The 21,870-nt window shown below is 34.5% G+C and overlaps 1 protein-coding gene and 1 non-coding gene across 3 annotated transcripts in view; both read right to left on the minus strand.

Moving 5' to 3' along the window:
• FREM2 (FRAS1 related extracellular matrix 2) overlaps positions 1-21,870 on the minus strand; it is a 167,526-nt gene that overhangs the window by 138,418 nt on the left and 7,238 nt on the right. For both annotated transcript variants that reach the window (XM_019753570.2, XM_074329990.1), the window contains exon 2: positions 17,818-17,907. In XM_019753570.2, the coding sequence (XP_019609129.2) occupies positions 17,818-17,907 (90 nt within the window). The remainder of the gene's footprint in view (positions 1-17,817; positions 17,908-21,870) is intronic.
• Positions 15,277-15,337, minus strand: LOC141571409 (U7 small nuclear RNA). Its single transcript, XR_012496152.1, has one exon. It is a non-coding gene; the product is annotated as a U7 small nuclear RNA (small nuclear RNA).

Here is a 21,870-nt window from a genome sequence, read left to right on the forward strand (position 1 = left end):
TGTCTTTTTTTTTCTTTTGTAAAACACACGATATGGAAAGATACACAGCTCTATGCTAATTATGATTCTCCTGGTTAGTGAGATTATAATGACTGACTTTATTTTTAGTTCTGTATTTGTTAATTCTCCTACAATGGATATGTGTATTTGTATAAAAAGAAACCCTAACTAAATCCTACTGATAAAAACTCACTCTCATAGTCTCTCAGGCAGTAAAACGGAGTGTTTTCCTGGAAGAGTTCTTAACCTCCTATGTATCAAGATAAGGATTTAACCATCTTTATCTCAAAGGTCATTTTTCTCAACTGAAGCTTGAATCATAGAAACTTGGCATTAATATCTAATCCAGTCTCACCCTAAGAATCAGTTTTAACAGCCTTGACAATGGTCATTCAGTTTTGACTTGAATACTTCTGGGACAGGGGGATAATTATGACAGCTCACATTAATGTCAGGTAGCACTTCACAGCTAGTCAAATCGTATCTTTCTCCTCTTTCCAGACTTTGGTCGTGGGTCCAAACTTAAGGTACTTGAAGTCATTTATAATAAAAGCTCTCTTTACTTGGATGCACAGCATTGGGAACCAATAAAAAGGGAATTTAATTCAAATTTGTGTCTGAATGTGTGTGTGTGTGTACACACATGCATTTGTGTGTTGGGAGGACAAGAAAGAGCAGATATGATTCCTGAGCCAACAAGGTTGGCATAAGTATAAGAAAGGGGGAAGGAGAAGGAAGATATAAAAAGAAGAACATTCTATGTTGACATTATGGAACCACAAAGATGTGTCCTAATGGTTCTGGGGGTGTGGGAGTAGCTGGATGCAGGCTGATGAGAATCTTGCTTATGCGTCTAGTTTTGGTTAAAAACAGCAAGACACAATGCACAAACTGCTAGTAGGATGGATCACAGGAAAACAGTAAAAACTGGTAGTGAAGAAAAGGTAGTAGACATTCATAAAGGTCTTTGTCATGAGCAGGAAGAGGAGGCTTCCAAATATTCAGGTCATGTAGAAAGAGCTTGTGTCTAAGTTTTTTAGGGACCCATTCACTCCAGTTAGGCAGGACATGGAAGGAGAATAAGGTCACATCTCCCTAATGTCCCCTTACGTTATTTTTTAAATAAATCAATTTCCTTCTTGTTAATACTCTGTCTTCAATCAACTCTTAATTTACTGTGTAACTTTGGAACTCAAAAATTCCAAGCATAAACTATATCAAGTAAGAATACATATTCATGCAGCACTTTATAGTTTACAACAAACTTTCATTGGTATTACTTAATTAATCTTAGATTAAGGTTAAATTAACTTACCTAATGCAAAATATATTTTTATCCATATGTAGGAAAATGGAGTTTAGAAAAAATAAGAGATTTGACCAAAGTTACAGACAATAAATGGCCAAAGTAGGATTTAAACCTGTTCTCTGGACTCTAGGTCCTGAAATCTCTCTATAGTACCATGGATTTTGAAATGTAAATGCCTGTAAACCAATTAATAGGGCATTATGGATATGGATAGAACTATTTTGTGAAAAACAAATGCTTTCTACGAAGGAAAACAGCAACAACTTGGTTCATTAGAAGTGATTGGTGGCAGGTTAAAAATCTATTTAGGATCTAGGAACAAATCAGGCTTACTGGATCTTTCCATAGACTCTCTTGCCAAGTCCTGGTGTTGGGAGAACTCTAAATTAGCCTGTAAAGACCACATGCATCTTCTTCTGCTTCCAGATGCAGTCTGTTGAACCACCCACTTTATCTAGAGAGAGATTCTGCCTTTTATTTGTTTGGCAAATGAATCTTCCTTGCATCACACTCACACCCCATGTTTTGAACCATTTCTTTTGTATTTAATCACTATTGCGACCATTTCAAAATATGATGGGATTGCTGGGGTACAGGTTTTCTTTCCTCTATTGGATTGGTTCTCCTTATCTCTCATGAAAATAATTTGTTAAAGTATGTTTACATAAATACTCACATGGCTTCAACATTTTAAAAATGAGGCTATAAAATATATCCTGAAATCTACAAAAATAATTTTTGAACAAATATTTGACCAATCTCAAAACTTTGAACATTGAAAGATACAATTGAATATTTTTGATCAACAAATGACAACTTTACTTTAAGGAGCATTTGATGACTATGTATTTGGTATAATTTTAAATGAGGTTTTTATAGCCTCTATCTCCTATGGATACATCTAGTACCGGAGGATCCCAATTCCACGTCCACCACTGATGGACATGAGGCTTAATACCTCATTCACCCAGATATTTTTATTGAACAAGTTTATTTGTTTGAATATATTACTGATTGGCTACTGTATGCAGAGCCCTATGCTCTGTATCGCTGAAAACACAAACATTACTGGAATAAGGCCTCTACCCCCAAGGAGTTTATCATCAGAATCACAAATCAACAACTACAAAGATTGGTTGGTTATAACACATTTTTTGAGAGTAGTATAGGCCAGCGTTTCTCAACAGTGGCACTACTGACATTTAAGATGGGATAATTCTTTGCTGTAGGAGGCTGTCCAATGCATTGTAGGATGTTTAGAAGCATCTCTGGCTTTTCTACCCACTGGAAACAGGTAGCATTTCCCCCGCCCTGAGCTGGTAAGTCAAAAATATCTCCAGACATTGTCAAATATCCTCTGGGGGACAAACCCACCTGCAGTTGAAAACCACTGGCATAGACAGTGGAGAAAGAGCTGCTTTGGGATGGAAATCTGACAAGTCTTCATAGAATTTAAGGCTTATAAATGATGCTTTAAAGGCAAGTAGGGAAACATAAAACTATACTTTAAAAAATGAGATAACATAAATAAATGTGTTGACTTGTGAAATGATAAATAGGTATAATGGTGAGAAATCCAGCTGAGGAGAATATAGGTAAACAAGAGAAGATTAAAAAAAAAAAAAAGAGATTGGTTGGAACCATACAGTGACTGATCTTGAATGTATAACCCAGGCTAATAAGTATACAGCAGTCTGGTCAGCAGATACAGAAAGAAAATTGAAGATTATGAGCATGTGAGTGACCAAAAAAATAACGCCAAGGAAATATAAATTAGTAACAATAGTATACATCATAGATTCACTACATTATATATATACTGTCCTTGGGTCCTGTAATCCTTATGACATTGCTGAGAGACAGAGACATTGGAATTATGTTCTCATAATTCTCAAAAGCTTAAGGGATCCACAGAAAGCATGGGGAAGAGGGTCAAATGAGATGATGCAAATGGAAAATAGCAAGTTATGAGGACTCATGAGATGGAGGATGGAGGAGGAAAACTAAAAGATGTTTAGACGATTGTGAGAACAGATATACCATTAAAAGAAATGGGGACAACAGAAAAGCATCTGATACAGCCACCTAACTACTATTAGAATTAAATGCCAAATTAAGTTACCACCTAGGAATAATTCAAAATGTAATAAAATATTTTCAGCCTTTTTTAATGTTATTGATTAAGAGGTCAATTTTGGAACTAGTAGCAGAAAAATGTTATTAAGTATAAAACTGGTTCTCAAACAGTGATATACTAAGATCCCACAGTAGAAGTCTGTGAATGTGTTTGTGTGTATGTGTACGTGTGTGTGTTTGTGTGTATACCTGCCTATCTCAAAGTAACTGATGGGATAAAAATAGCAATGTATATAAAAAGTTCTCTGAATTATAATCAGTAAAGATACTGAATGATCACCGAAATACTAGAAAGTGTCTGCATGAATATATTATCCATGGGGAAGAAATAAAAATATGGCAGAACCTATATTAAGCTATCTTTGTAGATTCAAAGGAGCCTTAACCATAAATTCAGTTATATCTATCATATACCATTAAAAAAAAAACCCCAAAAAAACCCAAAACAACAAACAAAAAAAACCCTAACAACTTAGGCCAAATAACACAATCAGCACGGATGAAGCAAATACCTAACAAGGCAGAATCACATTTTGTGTTACAGAAAAGTCTTAACTACAAACCAGTATTAGAGACCATATGCTCCCTGTCTGGCCTATTTACACTTAATTACTTAACACTTAGTGTCAGAAATTCACAAGATAAGTCATTTTACTTAAAACTGTTTGTTGTCACTATTAATATTTATGAATAGTAATACAGTGTATAATGCCCTTTTTAATCTATCTTTTATTAAAAAAACCCAGTCATGGATTCAGTTCACTTCAGTTTTTTTAATAGAAAAAAATTGCTTTAAAATTCTAAAATAACTTTCAGTTTTTTAGCAAGTAATAAAACTGTTCTAAAAAGTGATCTGTACATGAATGCAATAAACTAGTGATTTGATCAACACTTTAAACCTTTAGAAATCTTCTATTTAAAAGACAATCCTCAAAGAACAAATACTGTATGATTTCATTCATACATGGAATGTAAAACAAAAAGTAACAAACAAAACAAATAAAAACAAATTCATATATACAGACAAAAGAATGGTGATAATTGGAGCTGGGGGGAGGGCAAAGTGGGTAAAGGAGTCAAACATATGGAGAAAGTAGACTTTGCAGGGGGGGGCACACAATAAAGTATACAGATGTTGAATTAAAATGTACACCTGAAAAATATATAATGTTATTAATCAATGTTACTCCAATAAACTTAATTAAAAATACAATACTTTCTCTGAAATCTCAAAATCAAATGCTATATGTATCTAATTCTAAAGACTCCATAATGCATGGTTTTCACCCCATTCTCTCCATATATCCATAGAGTGAATATTTAATTAAGCAGGTAAAAACAGACTTATAAAGATGGACACCTTTTAAAAAAGGATTTTGTTTCTAGGGACTTTTACTTTGCTACATCATTTAGCAACATCACTAAAGAAAAAGCTCCATTGCTGATTTCCAATCAAAATGGCGGAGTAAACACTATGCTCACCTCCTTTTAGGACCACATCAGTTACAACTAAACTACAGAACAACCATCATTGAGAATCACCTGAAATCTAGCTGAACTGAAGCCCTACAACTAAGGACATACAGAAGAAGCCACCAGAGACTGGTAGGAGGGGCGGAGATGCAGAATGGGCTGGTCCCATATCCATGTATAATCATTATAAATCAGGAGGAATATCTTGACTGCAGAGATCTCCCCTGAGGAGTGAGGTCTCCCAACCCCACACCAGGCTCCCCATCCAAGGTTCCAGTGCTGGGGAGAGAAGTCTTCATAACTTCTGTCTGTGAAAACCAGTGCAGGTTGTGGCTAAATGAGATGGAGTGACTGCACTCCCAGGCGCTCTTCGTAAAGGGCTTGTGTGCAGACTTACTGGCTGATGGACTCAGGACTCACTCACTCTGAGCTCCAGTGCTGGGGCAGCAGCTCAAAGGCACCAGGGACATAAAGAGGTGGGGGGAAACTGAGTTGTCTGGCTTCAAGGTGAGGGCTGGAGGTGCAGCTTTGTCCCGCATGGAGGAGTTGGCGGAAGCCATTGTTTCTTTGTTTAGCCCTCCCCCATCCCTGTGTGCAGACAAAGGTGGCTGCCATATCTGAGTCTCCATCAACTATCACCTTTCACCTGCCCCATCCTAGTGATTCCCTGAGATCTCACCCCACCCAACTATTGGGCACATCCAAGCTGCTTCCAGTAGCTTTTCCATACAAACAACCTGTTTTCACTCATGTGAAACAGGTTTCCTAAAATCTCTCAAAGGTTGACACAATTGAAACAAACAGCATCTGGCTTTGGCATATTCTGTACCTCTGTCTGAGTGGTCCTAAGCTTGATGCTAGTGACAGCCAGTCTTGTTCATGGCTTGGTCTTTCAAGGAATCTCCAAGCACAGCACAGGCAGCGGCCATCAGTAGGTTGCTTTGTGGCTCATATCAGATGGCCCCAGGCAGGGCACAGGGGCAGAGTCCAGATTGGGGCTCAACTTGGACTGCAGCAGGTCCCTTCCCAGGGATGGCACCCCTGGTGGCCAGCTTCAGACTAAGATAGAACATCACCTGGCCACCTCCAAAAACAATATACCCAAAGTGAAGACTGGGCAGGCACCAGAGCCTTGCTAAAGCAAAACCTGCTCTGTTGGGTCCACCCTTACTCTACAGCTCCTCCCCTGTAGTCACAGCCAGTCCTCACAATCAGCCTGAGGGTCAATTCCTCTCACTGATGTGCAAACATCAACCAAGGTTCAACTACAACAGGAAGGCACACACAACCCACAAAAGGGTCACACCTAGAGCACCTGGCACTGGCGACCAAGGAGATTGCACCACTGGGTCCCATAGGATACCTACTACATAAGGCCACTCTACTAAGACTGGGAGGCATAGAGGTCCTACATAAAACCTAGAAACAAACACAGGGAGGCAGCCAAGATAGGGAGACAAAGAAACATGTCCCAAATGAAAGAACAGAACAAAGCTCCAGAAAAAGAACTAAACAAATTAGAGACAAGAAATTTACCAGACACAGAGTTCCAAGCACTGGAGATACACACACACACACACACATATAACATTCATGTGTATGTATATATATAATTTTGCAAATGACATGATTTAAATTATTATATAGATCGATATATGAATACATAAATCAATATTTTGAATATCATCCCTGGATACAAATATGAGTAGTTATGGGAACACATAGGAAGTTATGTCTGACTATAAGGACAAGGGTAGAAAAAGTCAGGAAGAAATGTGCTATCTGGACTGATTCTTGTGCAGAAACAATGAGAAAGATATTCAGGAAGAAAGAAAAGGCAGGAGTGCATGAAATAGCATGGCATGTGTGGGAGTCCTGAGAAGGCTGTGTGGGTGGGCAGATCAGACTTGACCAGTTTGTATATCAAGAAGAGTCTGAATTCTATTCTACACCTAACAAGAGAACATTTGAGAGTGGAAAAGTAAAAATGGCATCAGATTTGCACTTTAGAAAATTAACTGTGGCAGCAGAGGGGAGAGTAAAGGTTTTTTCAAAGGCACAATTTAAAAATCACATTTGTATTTTTAGGCAACTACGGAAACAATATATCTGGATCAGAGGGGAAAGCGACAAGAGTCAAAGATGCATTAAGAGAATCACATTAGCAAAAATGTATTCATTTACCTAATACACATTTATAGAGCATCTATAGGTATGTGCCAGACACTGTGGACACATCAGTGAAAAGCAGAGATAAAAATCCTGGTTCTCATGGACATCATACTATATTATAGTGGGAAAATGGCTTACACTGATATAGCACTTGCTGTGTGCCAGTCATTTTAAGCAATTTATACTTATTAAATCATTTAAGATAAACCTCAGTATGGTTCTAATGGGATCAATAGCCATGGGTTTAGTGAAGAAGTTAGATTCAACAGAAATTCAGGAAGCAGGTAAAATTGACTGGATTTATTAACTGGTGGACATGCATGGTGAAACTAAAAGGCTCTTGAGGTTTAGGTAGCAAGAATAAATTTTTCTTAAATGGTTATTAACAATGTCTTAAATGGTTAAAGGTAGCCTACTTCTCTTAATTCTACAGCAATGATGCAGTGCATTTAATTTTGGGCAATTTCTGCATAAAATAAAGTAAAGCAGGAGAAGAATTATGGGAACACAGAATGTTTCTTTTCTGTCTCCTGGATTTCTTAAGTCTACTGACCAGTTTTACTACTTTATTTTTAATTTCTGAAGTGGTTCTCTTGAGCTATGCTTGAAAACACTGTTTTCAGTGTTCTCAGCTCATGCCTCTAACAGCTGTATTAGTGGAAGTCAAGATAGCAGGTGGGGCATTACCAAGATGAAATAATTAAAACTTCTGCACTGAGGAAACCAGCAAAGAAATGGAGAGCAGGCACTTCAGCTCTCCAGGTCAGGGAAGAATGTAGTCAGAGCTCTCTTGAAACAGAAAGAGGAAAACTGTGTCCTGGCTTCCTTCATTAAAGGGTGCTATTTTCCAACCTTGGTTCAAAATCAACATGAAAAATAAAAAGTACTTCTAAATTGAAAACCAAACATAGCTATATACTTGTTTTCCTTTAATCTTTTCTTTTAATTTCTTAGTATCAAGAATACTCACACCCTTTGCAAAGAGTGAATCTTAGTTAAATGGTACAAAGCCATAACTGAATGATTTATTCTGGAATCTTCTACCATAACAATGCAAGAATTCTAAATGTAAACCATCTGAAGGTGCACTGTTTTCTTAACCTGACTGTCATTCCTTCAGTGAAAATTTGCTTACATACAGCTACTCGGCAACCAATTTTTTTGATTCTTAGGGGAGAAACAGATTAATAAATTAATAATCTTGGTAAATTTACACTAACTGTTCTAAAACAGAATGTTAGAGAAAACTTTTTTTCTCATTTACACATTTTTTTGATCCTAGGAAATGTACGTTATGAAATTAATTTACATTTGTGAAACAAGAATAAAAACATCTATATTTATTTGTGTTGTTCACTCATTCATCACTTTATCACTAAGTTAAACTTCAATAAATTTTATTTTTCCTTATTTGCAATCAGGATTAAGTATGACATCTGTTCCTTTGATCTCACTGGTATATTCCAGAAAGACACATGCCTTTAATACTTATCAGGTAGAAAGTTTGTTATATCTGTTAAATAAAATCCATATATTATCCAATCATTATTTATAAAAACATTAGAGGTACAAGATTTTAAAAAGTAGACAGTTTTCCTGTAATATCAGAGGGAAAAAAGATTTTACATTTTTGCACAAAATTAAGAAGTATCTGTTTATTACGAATCATTCATATAAGCAATATTCAGCTTTTAAAGAACATGTTAGGAGTAATATACTCGTATATATCCACAGCATTTATTTTCCAATGACCTAAGAGGAGAATTTCAAAATACATGCTCTTCTTGTTATATAAGTTTACTAATTTTCCTAAATGTACATTTATTTAATTGCTTTTATCTTTACAACACTAACTGAAACATCTGTCAGCTGAGGAGACTACAGCATTCTACATGCTAAATATATTTAGGTGATTCCAAGACCTGAACAAACATGGTGTTTTATAAGTGTCTTCAGCCTGCTGTGGCTTCGTGTTTTAGACTTGAAATCAATACTATCCTTTGCAGATGTTTTACAGTGCTATATTTTGATAAAAGCAATATTTGATAAATATTGATGGTTACAATATTTAACCATCTAGCCTATAAAATTTCTACTTCCCATCATTCAAATGGAGAACTCCAACATGCAAACCAAACTCAAGAGATACAGCATTTGGTATTTCCATTATTTGACCATAGGGAAAACTCAGTATTATTAGTTTACTGCAAATCTTAGTTTAGCTACTTACTAACAATGAAATAACTTTTGAGGCATTATTGGCCCTTAAACTTGGCATTACAGAAGTATTCATCATTTTCCAACTGTATCCCTATATATCTCTCCACCAAAAACAAATACTTAACAGTCAAACTTTACACACTGCTGCTATAAGAAAGACAAGAGAAAGGAAGAACAAAAAAAGAAAAAGAGTGAAGGGGAAGAAGTGAGGGAAATAAGCAAGAAAAAGTAAAAAAAAAAAAAAAAAAAAGAAAGAAAAAAGGAAGAAATGGAAACCCTCATAGTAGTGGCCTCGAGAGCAGCAGCAGTGGCTACCTGCAGTCATTACTGTAACAGGAACTGTGCTGCATGAATGATCCCATTTCCATGAATTATCTTACTTCATCTTTCCAAGAACCCTATTAGCTAGGTACTATTGTCCCACTTTACAAATGGAACTGAGGCTAAAAAAGATTCAGTCATTGGCTTAGGGTCATAACACCAATTTTTGCAAGCAACAGATTCAACATTTGTTCCGATCTAACGCCAAAGGCTGTGCTTCTAGCTACGATGGAAGGGAAGATAAGCAGGGTCAAGAGGCTGGACTTCCTGTATACATTTCAAAGAAGTAAGACATCTCATAATTAATATGTTCAAGTTGGCCTCTTCATTTCCTCCTTTCACCCTTTCCCTTGTTCCTTTAGTCTTTTCCATTTCAATGAATGGCACCATCATTCTCCACTGGCCAAGAAACCGAGACTGTGCTTAAATTCTGCTTTTTCCTTACGCCATAATCCAATCCATCAATAAATCCTACAGATGGAGATCTGAAATTATACAAGCCTGTCCTCTTCTTTCCCTATCACATCTCTCCTTGCTGCCTCCCCTTGATTCTCTACAGTTGCAAGAGTCGTCTTCTCACAATATAAATTGGAACATATTACTCCCTTGCTTTAAAATGATTTGGGTGGTTTCCCTTTCCCTTAGGACAAACTCTAAATCACTGTCATGGGTTTCTAAGGCTCTGCACCAGTTGGCTCCAGTCGGGGTCTACAGCATCATTTTCTGCTGACTCTGTTTTGTTAGTTGAGCTACAGGCATGCTGATGGGTGCTCTTCTGGTCACTGAACACTCAAAGCTCAGTGCCTTCGCACATGCTTTTCCCTCTGCCTGGAACATTACTTCCTCCCTTCTTCCTGGCATAGCTTCATCTATGTCCAAAAGTCACCTTCCCAAGAGCTGTATCTCTATCTTGGAATTAATGATATTAAATCCACAATAATTTAAACAGTGTATAAATCCGTTAGTGGCCCACTGTTTCATCATCTGTACCTATTGGAGCCTCATATTAAAGATCATGACTGTTACGCTCATCATTCTTTTCACAGGTCCCAATAAATGTCTGAAACATAGTGGGTACACCAAAAATATTCCTGAGTTATATAATATATTCCACAAATAAATATTTGATTTGAATTGAGATTATGGTATTTCAATGACCTATGAAAGATTTGCTTAATATTTAAAAAGTGACTATCATTTGTTTTGAGTGTAAATAAATAGTCATGCTAAATCTCTAGAAATATGACTAACAGGGATACCTATTCACTAAAAGATTTAACAATTTAAGAAAAGTTTCCTCTAAACTAAAGCCAATAAAAATAGTACATCCATATAATATATATTTTTGAAATGAACCTATAGAATAATAACTCAATAAATAAAATTGAGTTTGTACTTTTCTACTTAAAAGGTGTAATTTCTTTCACAGACAGTTATAGAGTCATGCGTTTAAAGGTAGAGACCTGGCATAAAAGACCTTGATGACTTGAACAGTTCTGAACTGCTCAATGGAAAAAGAAAGGCTTACAAACATTTAGCCATAGTAGCCAACACCCTTTCCCAGGATCTACTAGATCTTATGCTCTCTTACAGATTAAAAATATTTGTATCAGTGCCTGACATTACTTCACTGTCTTATTATAACTCCCTAAGGCATTAGTATCTTTCCTCTGGTTCTCATGTCACTAGCAATTAATTTTATTGCTTGCTTTTTTCTCTAAGCTGAATATGTCTGTATAATCTTTTAATGCTTGTACTCAGACTTTGTTTTCTGAATTACTGCATTTATTTTTATTTTTCCAGCCCTTGATTTAAATTCAAGCTAATTATCAATAATGCCGTTGCCCCAAACCCTGAAGTGATGGGTCACCTTCAAGCACAAACTTGTGCTCTTTCTAATGAGAATGAAGAGCTTCCAGTCTTTTCATATCTGAATATTCAATTGTCAACTATGGAATAAAAATCTGAAAGCTTCAAACTTAACTGACATTTCTTTTACTGAAATGATTCTTCAGCTTCTTCTACTATGTCAAGATGTTATTTATATCTTTCAATAGCATATGGATTAAGGCATAATCAAAGAGAGTAGCACCAAATGTCTGGCTGTGGACCAGATATGTTATTATGACCAACATGGCTATCATGCCTGACACCCCCATTTCAGGATTGAAACCAGGAGACAGAACTCTCTTTGCATGTTCATTTCATATGAGAATTCAAAGGAGGAAGCAGCAAACCAATTTTTGTAGGGCTCCTTCCACTCAGTGTTTCAAGCCCGATGATCACATATCCTAATTCTTTCTTATGACCCCAGATAAATATCTTGGGTCTGATGCTGAGGCCTTGAGACTGAAAACAAGCAAGCAAACAAGAAACTAATAAAAAATTACATAATGACTTTTTAATGAGGGCTGAGGATACTTTACGTTAATACAGATTTATACTTTTCAACCTGTTACAATGTTGTCTCATATCACATGAGGCAAAATAGGGGGTGACTAAAAATACTTATGGTAGTGGTGCTGACTTAAAAATTTCAGCGATTTATAGAAAATGTCTATTTCTCTTTCATTTTAAAATTGTATAATTGTTTATGTAATATATTGACAACTTTTTTCTTCTGAAAAAAATCTTTAAGAGTAAAGTGAGCTTCGGATTTGTGGTTACTGTGAATCTCTTCAATCTTAAGTTTCTTTCACTGAAAGTTTCAAAGGAATTTTCACAGTAGTTGATTTCATGTGTTTAAAAATGTGAAAGCTTTACTGAGAATCTTTCTTGGTGCCACAGGGATTGAAATTAATGCTAGGATAAGAGACTCTTCTAAAGGAATGCAAAGGGTACACTGGGAATTATTTAAACGAGCTTTTATTAGAATACTATTTAATTGATCCTTATATTTAAAAAGAGCTTCTTTTCCCCATTTATCTATTCATTCATTTTGATATTTGTTAAATATTTACCACGTGTTCAACCCTGGGTAGGCACTATGGTACAAAGATCAATGACACCTTTTTTGATGTGAAGGAGTTCCTTCTCTACTAATGGAGGTTTTCACATTAGCAAATAATCAGAATGCAACATTCTTGACTGTAAATAAAGGCAGGGATAGAAGCACAAAGAAGGGTGTTACTAGCTTTGTCGTCATGTTGAGAGCAACTTTGGAGAGGAAATGACATTTGAGCCTGGTATTGAAGAGTGATTAACAGTCATTAGGGTTGAGGGTGGGACATACCTGGAATAGTTATGTGAGACTGGTTTTCACATCATAATAAAGAGCGAGAGGAGTTCCTTGTAGAGAAAACGAAAAATGGACAGGAGAAAACTTTCATGTTAGAATACGAGTATTTTATAGGAAAATTACAGAGTTTAATGCTGAGAGCAAATTAGAAAAAATACTATGCTAAGTTATGAAAGGGGATAAAAGAATACATGATCTTTTCTTCCCACAAAATTCTGGAGTACTAGATCTGTAATTAGAATTCCGAGGCAATTGTCAAAGGAGAACGTATTTTCAAGGTCATTATTATTATTATTATTATTATTATTATAATATTATGAGCTACCCTCATGAAAACATAAAGGGGGAAAAAATCAAAACAAAAGGAAATGGAAGACGGTTTATCTAGCTAAATCCATAGGTAACTGCTACACACACTCATATTCCCAAGCTCCTTAGATGAAGCCACGGATAACGGGAGCACATTTCCTAACTTCAGAGTTTGACCTTATAGAATATGAATCACTATGAATTTGCATATGTGGACTGGCCCCAGAACACCTGGATGGATGGTCTATTTTCATATTCTTCACTAATATTCCAATGAACATGTGTCATTATGAAGTGATCATCTTAAGATTATATTATGATACACCTTTATAAATATGAATTTTAAGAGCTGCATAATATTTTGTTATGTTGACACCATTACTTAAAAGCTTTTATATGTTTATTGGGTATTTAATTTCTTGATTTTTTTTTTTTTACATGGTGATATAGGTGTGCCTATAAGTTTTTGCTTCTGTTGAGCTATGTCTCAAGTAGAATATTACAGCCTTTATGACTCCAACTACATATTCACAGATATTCCTTCAAAAGCATTTTCTGTTTACATCTTCACAGACAGTATTCAAGTGTACCTGTAATCATCATAAACACTGTACTGTGATTTTTTTAAAAAATAGGGTTTTTTTTGTAAAATGATAAAATATATATAAAATGGTACCTTCAGGTTGATTTATGTTTATTTAAACCTTAAAAAGAATAAATATATTTACATGTGTAGTTTTTAAAAAAAGAAATATAGTATGATACCAGGAAAGCATATTATAAATTTTAGCACTCAGTGACCTTCAAAGAGTTCTAAAACAAACATTTACACTACAGACGGCACAGAACTTTCTATCAGATGATCCTACCCTGATTTCATTCTCATCTAGTAAACATTCCTAAAAGCTAGGTCTGGAGAACCCAGAAAAGTTCGAATCCTGCCCCATATCTTTCCAGCCTATCCTGAATAAGTGTTGAAATTATTTTTGAGGAAAGGGTCTGGGATGCAAATTGGCCTCCAGCTGCTGATCATGCAACTTGAGGAAGGTCAATTACCTATTTCTGTGACTCGGTTTTCTCATCTACCAAATAGGAATAATAATGCTTTTTGTTTGTTTGTTTTTACGAAGTTGTCAGGGATGCTATGAAGTCAAAATTGAATAAACAATAATAAATCACATGTAAGGTTTAAGGTCTAATTGAAAGAACCCTAAAATATAAGGGTGTGTGTGTGTGTGTGTGTGTATACATATGCTATAATAACCAACATTTATCAAGTCCAAACACAGTAGAACTCCCTGAGGTGAAAATCCTGACATTATCTGTTCTTCAAATAGTGTACTCTTTAGTCCTATCATTTGGTCATTGTCCCAAAACCCTCCAAAAATGAAAGGAATAACTCTGTTCTAGCACCATCCCATTAATAGTGGGTGGTCCTAATCCATTATTACATTACAACAGAAGAATTCTGCAGCTAGCCAGATTCTTATAATATAATTAAATCTGAAACAAAAGATTTTTAGCTTTCTGTTCTCCTCAATCTCTTTTCCCATGACTCTTGGAATTGAACTAAACCCACTGGTCCAAAAAGTCTGTCATCACCTAGATAGGAAGAGTAAGTGCCCTTGAGAGACTTCTGTTACTTCTTGGATGGATGAATGCATTTGGAGAAGTCACTTGCCTTTTCTGAGACCTAGATCCCTCCAACTGAAAACACAAAAATACTTTTCATAAAATTTAAGCAGTTGCCATAATTCCCAAGACCCACATCACTTTGTGAAGCATCAAAAGATATCATGAATATATTTTTATAGACATGTATTGTATTACATCAAATTTACATTGTTAAATTGGAAGATTTTGAAAATAAATGCTCATATTATAGTTTATAAAATAGGTCTTTCCTAGAGTATATTTTGATCAAAATTATTGCCTGTATTACTAGAAGATATATATATATATATATATGTATATATATATACACACATATATGTATATATATAAATATAATTAAATAACACAAAAATTAAAAATTCTTATTTAATTTTATTCCATTAATATTGTTTTTATAGAAAGGAAGGATGGATTGATTGATTTTATTGACAGTCTTCTGGAAGAGGAAAATCTACCAGACAAATTCTAAAAGAGCTATAACACTTATCTTTATTTTTCTTTTACCACAAATATTGCAAATATTTTTTACTTCTGTTTGGCGAAATACCTCACACTTTCCAGAGAATTTCATTCTAGATACTCTGTAAGTTTAAATAGTATTGCATTTTTCATTCAAATGCTAGAATATTTTATAAAACATTGCAAAAATCCTTAAAAAAAGTATCAGATTAAAATAAATTTGAAATACATATGTAACTTCTCATCTTTTAATCTTGCAGGTCTTTCTGTTTATTCTGTAAAAAGGAAGTTTTCTTACAGCAAGACAATTAAAATAAATTCTGTTGCACAGTTTGCCTGAATCTTTCTGAGCCTGAATAAATAATACCATGTCAGTAGGGAGGAGAAGCGTAAAGAACAACAGTTCTGGACTTTTCTCTCTCACATGAAAACTCTAGCTCTGAAAAAGCTCCTGAAATGATTTAGTTCTTATTTCCATAAACACAATCTTTACAGGCTTGGCCACATTTTCAGCAAATCCAAAAAAACCCCCAATTTCTTCAGCTAGTCATTCCCAACTCAATATTTTGAAATATGATACTGCATAATGTTTTCCAAAGTTTGAATACAGATACAAATTTTAAAGTAAATGCTACCATTCCACCCAGCTAAGGAAAAAAAAAATACACAGAATAATAAAGTATGTGTGTGTGTGTGTGTATAGTGCCAAAAAAAATGTATACATATTTTAAGAAAGGAAAACTGTATTAAAATTATAATACTCAATATATACCGATAACAAAGGAAGAATACAAGTCATGTTTGACTTCTGCAGTTACAAGAGGTGCTCAAAGTGGTTACCATCAGCGTCCAGACACTTCTGATTACTGTTTGAGCAATGCTGAACAAAATTCCCACTTGTATATACTTTTTTGGCATATATATATATAATATATATATATATATATATATATATATATTATATATATATTATATAAGGAGAGAGAGAGAGAGAGAGAAAAGCAAAATATTTTTTTTTAAAGTATAGGCTATAATGTCTTAGAATTGTAGCCATTCAATTTCAAACTTTTTTTCAATTTTAAAGAAAATCATACCTTTGCTATTGAGGTTTATTGAGTCATTCTAAAAGATAAACATGGTGTTATGAACCAATAATTTAGTCTTTAAATGTTGAAATGCTATACAGATTTTAATTATTTTAGTCTCATTGTAAAGTTTACTGACTATAGAATTTCTCATTTGAGCAGCAAGATTCCATAAGCAGATTATTCTTTTATAAGTTGGTTTCCTTCTTATACTTGGTTTCATATTAAAATTCACTTATCAGTATATAGAACACTAAACTATGATTTGGTTACTATAAAAATAAAGGCATTAAGTTTATGAAATATCTAACTTATAGTAGAAATGAAATAATTGAACCCAAGTTAACACTTTTTTGCCTCTCCGGCATACACCCAGCAAATGTCATTTTTCAGAGCTGTGATCATACTGTGTCCAATGACATTTTAAACAAATGCTACTAATGCTTTTAAAAATATGAAGGGTAAGCATGCAATCTCTTTCAGATAGATGACGTAATAGTATGCCATTTTAAAAGCATCATAAGGAACCAGATGACTCAATCTGAATTATTTCTTTTCTCCCTCTCTTTTCTCTCTCACACATGTCCCCTCACTTCCTGTGTCCTGTTCACACAACACACATTGTTCCTGGGGTTCTTTTGCTTCTCTGATGAGCATGCGAGAATAAAAACATCTTTATGATCCCCCTAGAAGTAGCTGTTTCTTTCTCCTACTTTACAGGGTTAGGAAAAGAGCTGAACAGAGCGTGAGCAGCGGAGATTTGAGGGATTGATGACAATAATATTGCTAAGGAGATGTAGACTACAGACTACTCTCTGCAGTATTCTTCAGACTTCACCAAGGAAAATTTTAGCTAGACTACGTCACAATATCCCCTAAATAAGAAAATCATTAACAAACTGAGATTGGTGAGACTAAAACATACATTCACTTAGCACTGATTTCTTGGTGACTACAACATATTATCCACCAGCATTAGTACACACAGTACCTGTGTGCAAATTAGAAAAAGGCACCTTGTTCTAATTTGTACACCCAGGTAGGCACATGGCTTGCAAGAGGAACTGAGCTGAAATCCAACATCTCTTGTCACCTCAAGTAGGAAGCCTCATGCAGAACATAATCTGAACTACTGGACTTGGGAATCCTAATTATATAGATCTCTCTCTCTCTCTTTAGTGCTTTACAAATCATAAGACAAAAATAACATAACTAGAACATGTACCTATAATCATTGCAGAGTAGTTTTGTCAGATCAAAAATGTAAGATTTCCTACAGCAAATACCAAATTTACTCAATATAAAATCAGGTGAGCATAAAATGATACTTGATACACAGATTCCTTGTAATATAGTTGTCAAAGAGCAGTCAATAAAAGCCACACTCCTTGTTTATACTAACAGGAGAGTGCAATACTTACCACCATCTTCAACTGTAAAATGGAACATATCGCTTGTGGCATTTGCCCCTTCTCTTAAAACATAGCATATTTTCATGTCATCAATGTCAGCTAGAAAATAACCAAAGAACAAGATGATTAATTACTAGGGCAAAATTGGTGGCTTATGAATACATCCTATTGGCTGTTACTTTTCTGTAACCATCTCCTTCTTCTCCTAAGGGAAACAGTGCTATCTTATTTCTCATGTCTCTAAGCCCCCTGATTTCAGCTGTCTCATGGAAATCTGATCCCTCACACAGATAAACAGACTGCAAGAATTAGCTTATAATAATAGCAAGGTGTTGCCCCACCCAGTGACATTTGCATGTTCATGCACCAAAGGAGTGACTGACTAAATATGGAATGTTAGGCTCCATGACAGGTGGAAAGAGGGATATTTTAAGGCATGGCAGATTTCCTGGCACTACTGAAATCACACCCTTTGCCTCCCTGTAGGACTGGCCTTAAGAGGAAAAAGGTTCCCCTGCCCTCTCTCAAGCTAACTTTCTTACCTCTTGTGGTTTAGCAGGCTGTTTTTAAGTAGTCCAAATTTTGAAAGACAAAATTCAGAGATTATTTTTTAAATCCTAGATTGAAATAATTGTCATTATCCAATGTCAGAGAGAACATCTAATAAAAGCTGAAACCTTTATTCACAGGGAAAAGTTATTCTGCCTCAGAAATGCTCTTTCTGTTGCTCCCTACTCCAGCTAACAAATTCACTGTCAGTTTGTTTCAAATATCGACTAAAACGCAATTTTAAAAATTTATTCATCCATTTTACCAGTTCCTCTCCTTAATGATGCCACACAAACAACATAATAAAACAAATACTCTGTTCTGTGATACTCAAAATAGACTGTCACTTGATCTGGGCCAATCAGTAAGTAATTATTTCCAAGGCTGCATAAAATCAAGATCAGAGCTAAAAATCATTTCAACAATGGTATGTAATATTTATTTGTCTCATGTGTGTTCTATGGTTTTTCCATCTCCTAAGAGCTCTACTAAGTTCATGTTATACAGTTTAAAGGCATTATACATAAGAAAACTATTTTATGAAAGAATAGTTGCAAGTGATACAAGGTATTAGAATCAACAAAGTACTCCATTAACTTTTATAGCTCCACTTTATAGATGTGAAACATACACTCTATCTTGGCTCATATAGTTTTGAAAGGTAACTTGCTTAAAATCAGACATCTGAGGAGGGGAAATCTGATTTCATAGTTAATAGTACCTTCTTGCTAATAGAGATACTTGGAGGTGAAGTAAGTTGAAAATGTTTTGTTCTCCCTTAGCTTGTCACTTCTAACTCACATGTTATAACTTCCCCAATTTCTTTTTTGTGTTATTTTTAGCTTTCTGCATGGCTACCTTTCCTAGAAGACTGAAAACTTTTAGGAGGTTTTTCTTTTTTCATCTTAACTTTCCACAGTCTTTTGCCCGGGGTCTAATATTCAATAAAGGCTCAAAATGTTTAAGTTAAAATGAAAAAGACCAGATGTCTAGAGGAGCACACTTGCATCTCTACCTTCCTATGTATGATGTTTCTGAAGGATAATCAGTGAAGCCCCCTGCACAGCTCTTTAGCTGTTTAATCTTATAACTCTTAACTATTAGAAAGTTTATCAGTAAGGAATCACCATACATCCTTAGCATAAGGACAATGTCCTCTGGTCAGGTGGGAAAGATGATTTTCCAACATTCCCATTCCTTGTTTAATCTGAAAGCTCTATTATGAGAATAGGAAAAAAAACTATTTAGTACACTCTCAACCGCTGTATCAATATTTTCTTAAAAAAAACTATAGTACTCAGGAGATAGTTTTGTTGAACTAAATCACCACTTCAAAACTGAATTTTAATAAAAAATGGGCAGAGGACCTGAATAGACATTTTTCCAAAGAGGACATACAGATGGCCAACAGATATATGAAAAGATGCTCAATATCATTAATCATCAGAGAAATGCAAATTAAAACCACAGTGAGATATCACCTCAAACCTGTCAGAATGGCCATTATTAGTAAATCAATAAACAAGTGTTGGTGAGGGTGTGGAGAAAAGGGATTGTGCATTATTGGTGGGATTGCAAATTGGTGCAGCCACTATGGAAAACAGTGTGAGGTTCCCCAAAACATTAAAAATAGAACTACCATATGATCTAACAATTCTACTTCCGGGTATTTATCTGAAGAAATCCAAAACACTAATTAGAAAAGATATCTGCATCTCTACATTCACTGCAGCATTATTTCCAATAGCCAAGATATGGAAGCAACCTAATGTCCATCAATAGACGACTGGATAAAGAAGAGGTCGTACATATATACAATGGAATATTACTCGGCCATAAAAAAACAAAAAATGAAATCCTACCATTTGTGACAACATGGATAGACCTAGAGGGTATTATGCTAAGTGAAATAAATCAGCAGAGAAAGACAAATAAGGTATGATTTCACTTATATGTGGAATCTGAAAAACAAAATAAATGAACAACCAAAACAGAAACAGACACATAGATACAGAGAACAGACTGATGGTTGCCAGATGGGAGGGGTTTTGGGGGTTTGGGTGAAAAGGTGAAGGGATTAAGAAATACAAATTGGTAGTTACAAAATAGTCATGGGGATGTAAAGTATAGCATAAGGTATATAGTCAATAATATTGTAATAGCTACCCTATGATCCCAGGTAGGTACTAAACTTATTGGGGGATCACTTTGTAAATTACAGAAATGTCTAACCACTATGCTGTTCACCTGAAACTAATATAAAATAATACTGAATGTCAACTGCAATTGAAAAAAAAGAAAAAAACAGAAAATCCAAATGGAAAATGAAAAAAAATAAAATAAATAAAAAATCTGTATTGGATTTTTAAAAAAACAAAAACTGAATTTTAAGAACTTCTTTTTTTTTTTTTTTTAAAGAGAACATGAATGTAGTTATATGACATTCAGGTGTTAAATTTTCCCTCCAAGTTAGGGCATGCAATATTGATTAGTTGGAACAAACCCTTTTCATTTTCTTTATAACTCTGTTAATAATTCATGGTTCAAAAAGGGACTTTTAAACATTTTTAGTAAGTAAAGACTTTGATCATAATACTGTTATTCTAAAAGTACTTTTAAAAATAACATAAACATATATATATGTAATATATATACACACATTTATATTTATATTTATATATATGCTCACTTCTTAAGGCATTAGGAAGTTAAAAATCTCATAGCCAAAATATCATTTTCTTTAAATAAACATATAACAATTAACTAGATTTTCTTCTAAATGTTAAACATGCATCAAATATATTTCAGTTGATCTACACAATTCTTTCCATGGGTTTTTAAAAAAATTCTAAGTTCATTAACATGCCTGGAACCACACTCTGGTTAAAACTCTTTAGGGAAATTTCTGAAAGTAATTTATGAATTATCTCCCAGAAGAAAAAAACAAATCCAGGTACTTAAGACAAATGATTTAGACCTAAGGTGGAGGGAATAGGGGTACCTTGGCAGAGAGGCAAAGTTTGAAATAACTAAATAAATTCCCCAATTTGTCTAATTCTGCCTTGTTAACTTTTGCTAATAATGAAATTTAATGTTTTAGAAATGAATTAATTTTTTAACCTATCGATCATTAAGTCAATTAATTTGGGAATAACTTTCTCTGGCCATGTGTGTTAACTTAATTCAGTTTATTAAAAATCCATCAAAATATAGTTTAGCTTATCCCTTTATAATAAAACAAAAACAGGAAAAAAAAAAGACAGCATAGTCCTCACTCTAGAAACTACTTTCATTTCCCCTACTAGAAAAGCAGCCATGGTAGCTTTCTCCATTTTTACTCATTTATTTAATCTCCATAAATGACTGCTATGAACCAAACTCTAGTCTCAACTTGTTCAAATGAGTGCTGTGTGGCTAAATACCAGCAGTTTTCCTAGTCAATATTTGGATTCGTATTGGAATGTGATAATTTATTTTAAAGAAGTAATCTTAAAAATTTATCTTCATTTTTTA

The sequence above is a fragment of the Rhinolophus sinicus genome, linkage group LG04 (genome assembly GCF_036562045.2).
Source record: "Rhinolophus sinicus isolate RSC01 linkage group LG04, ASM3656204v1, whole genome shotgun sequence".
NCBI lineage: Eukaryota > Metazoa > Chordata > Mammalia > Chiroptera > Rhinolophidae > Rhinolophus > Rhinolophus sinicus.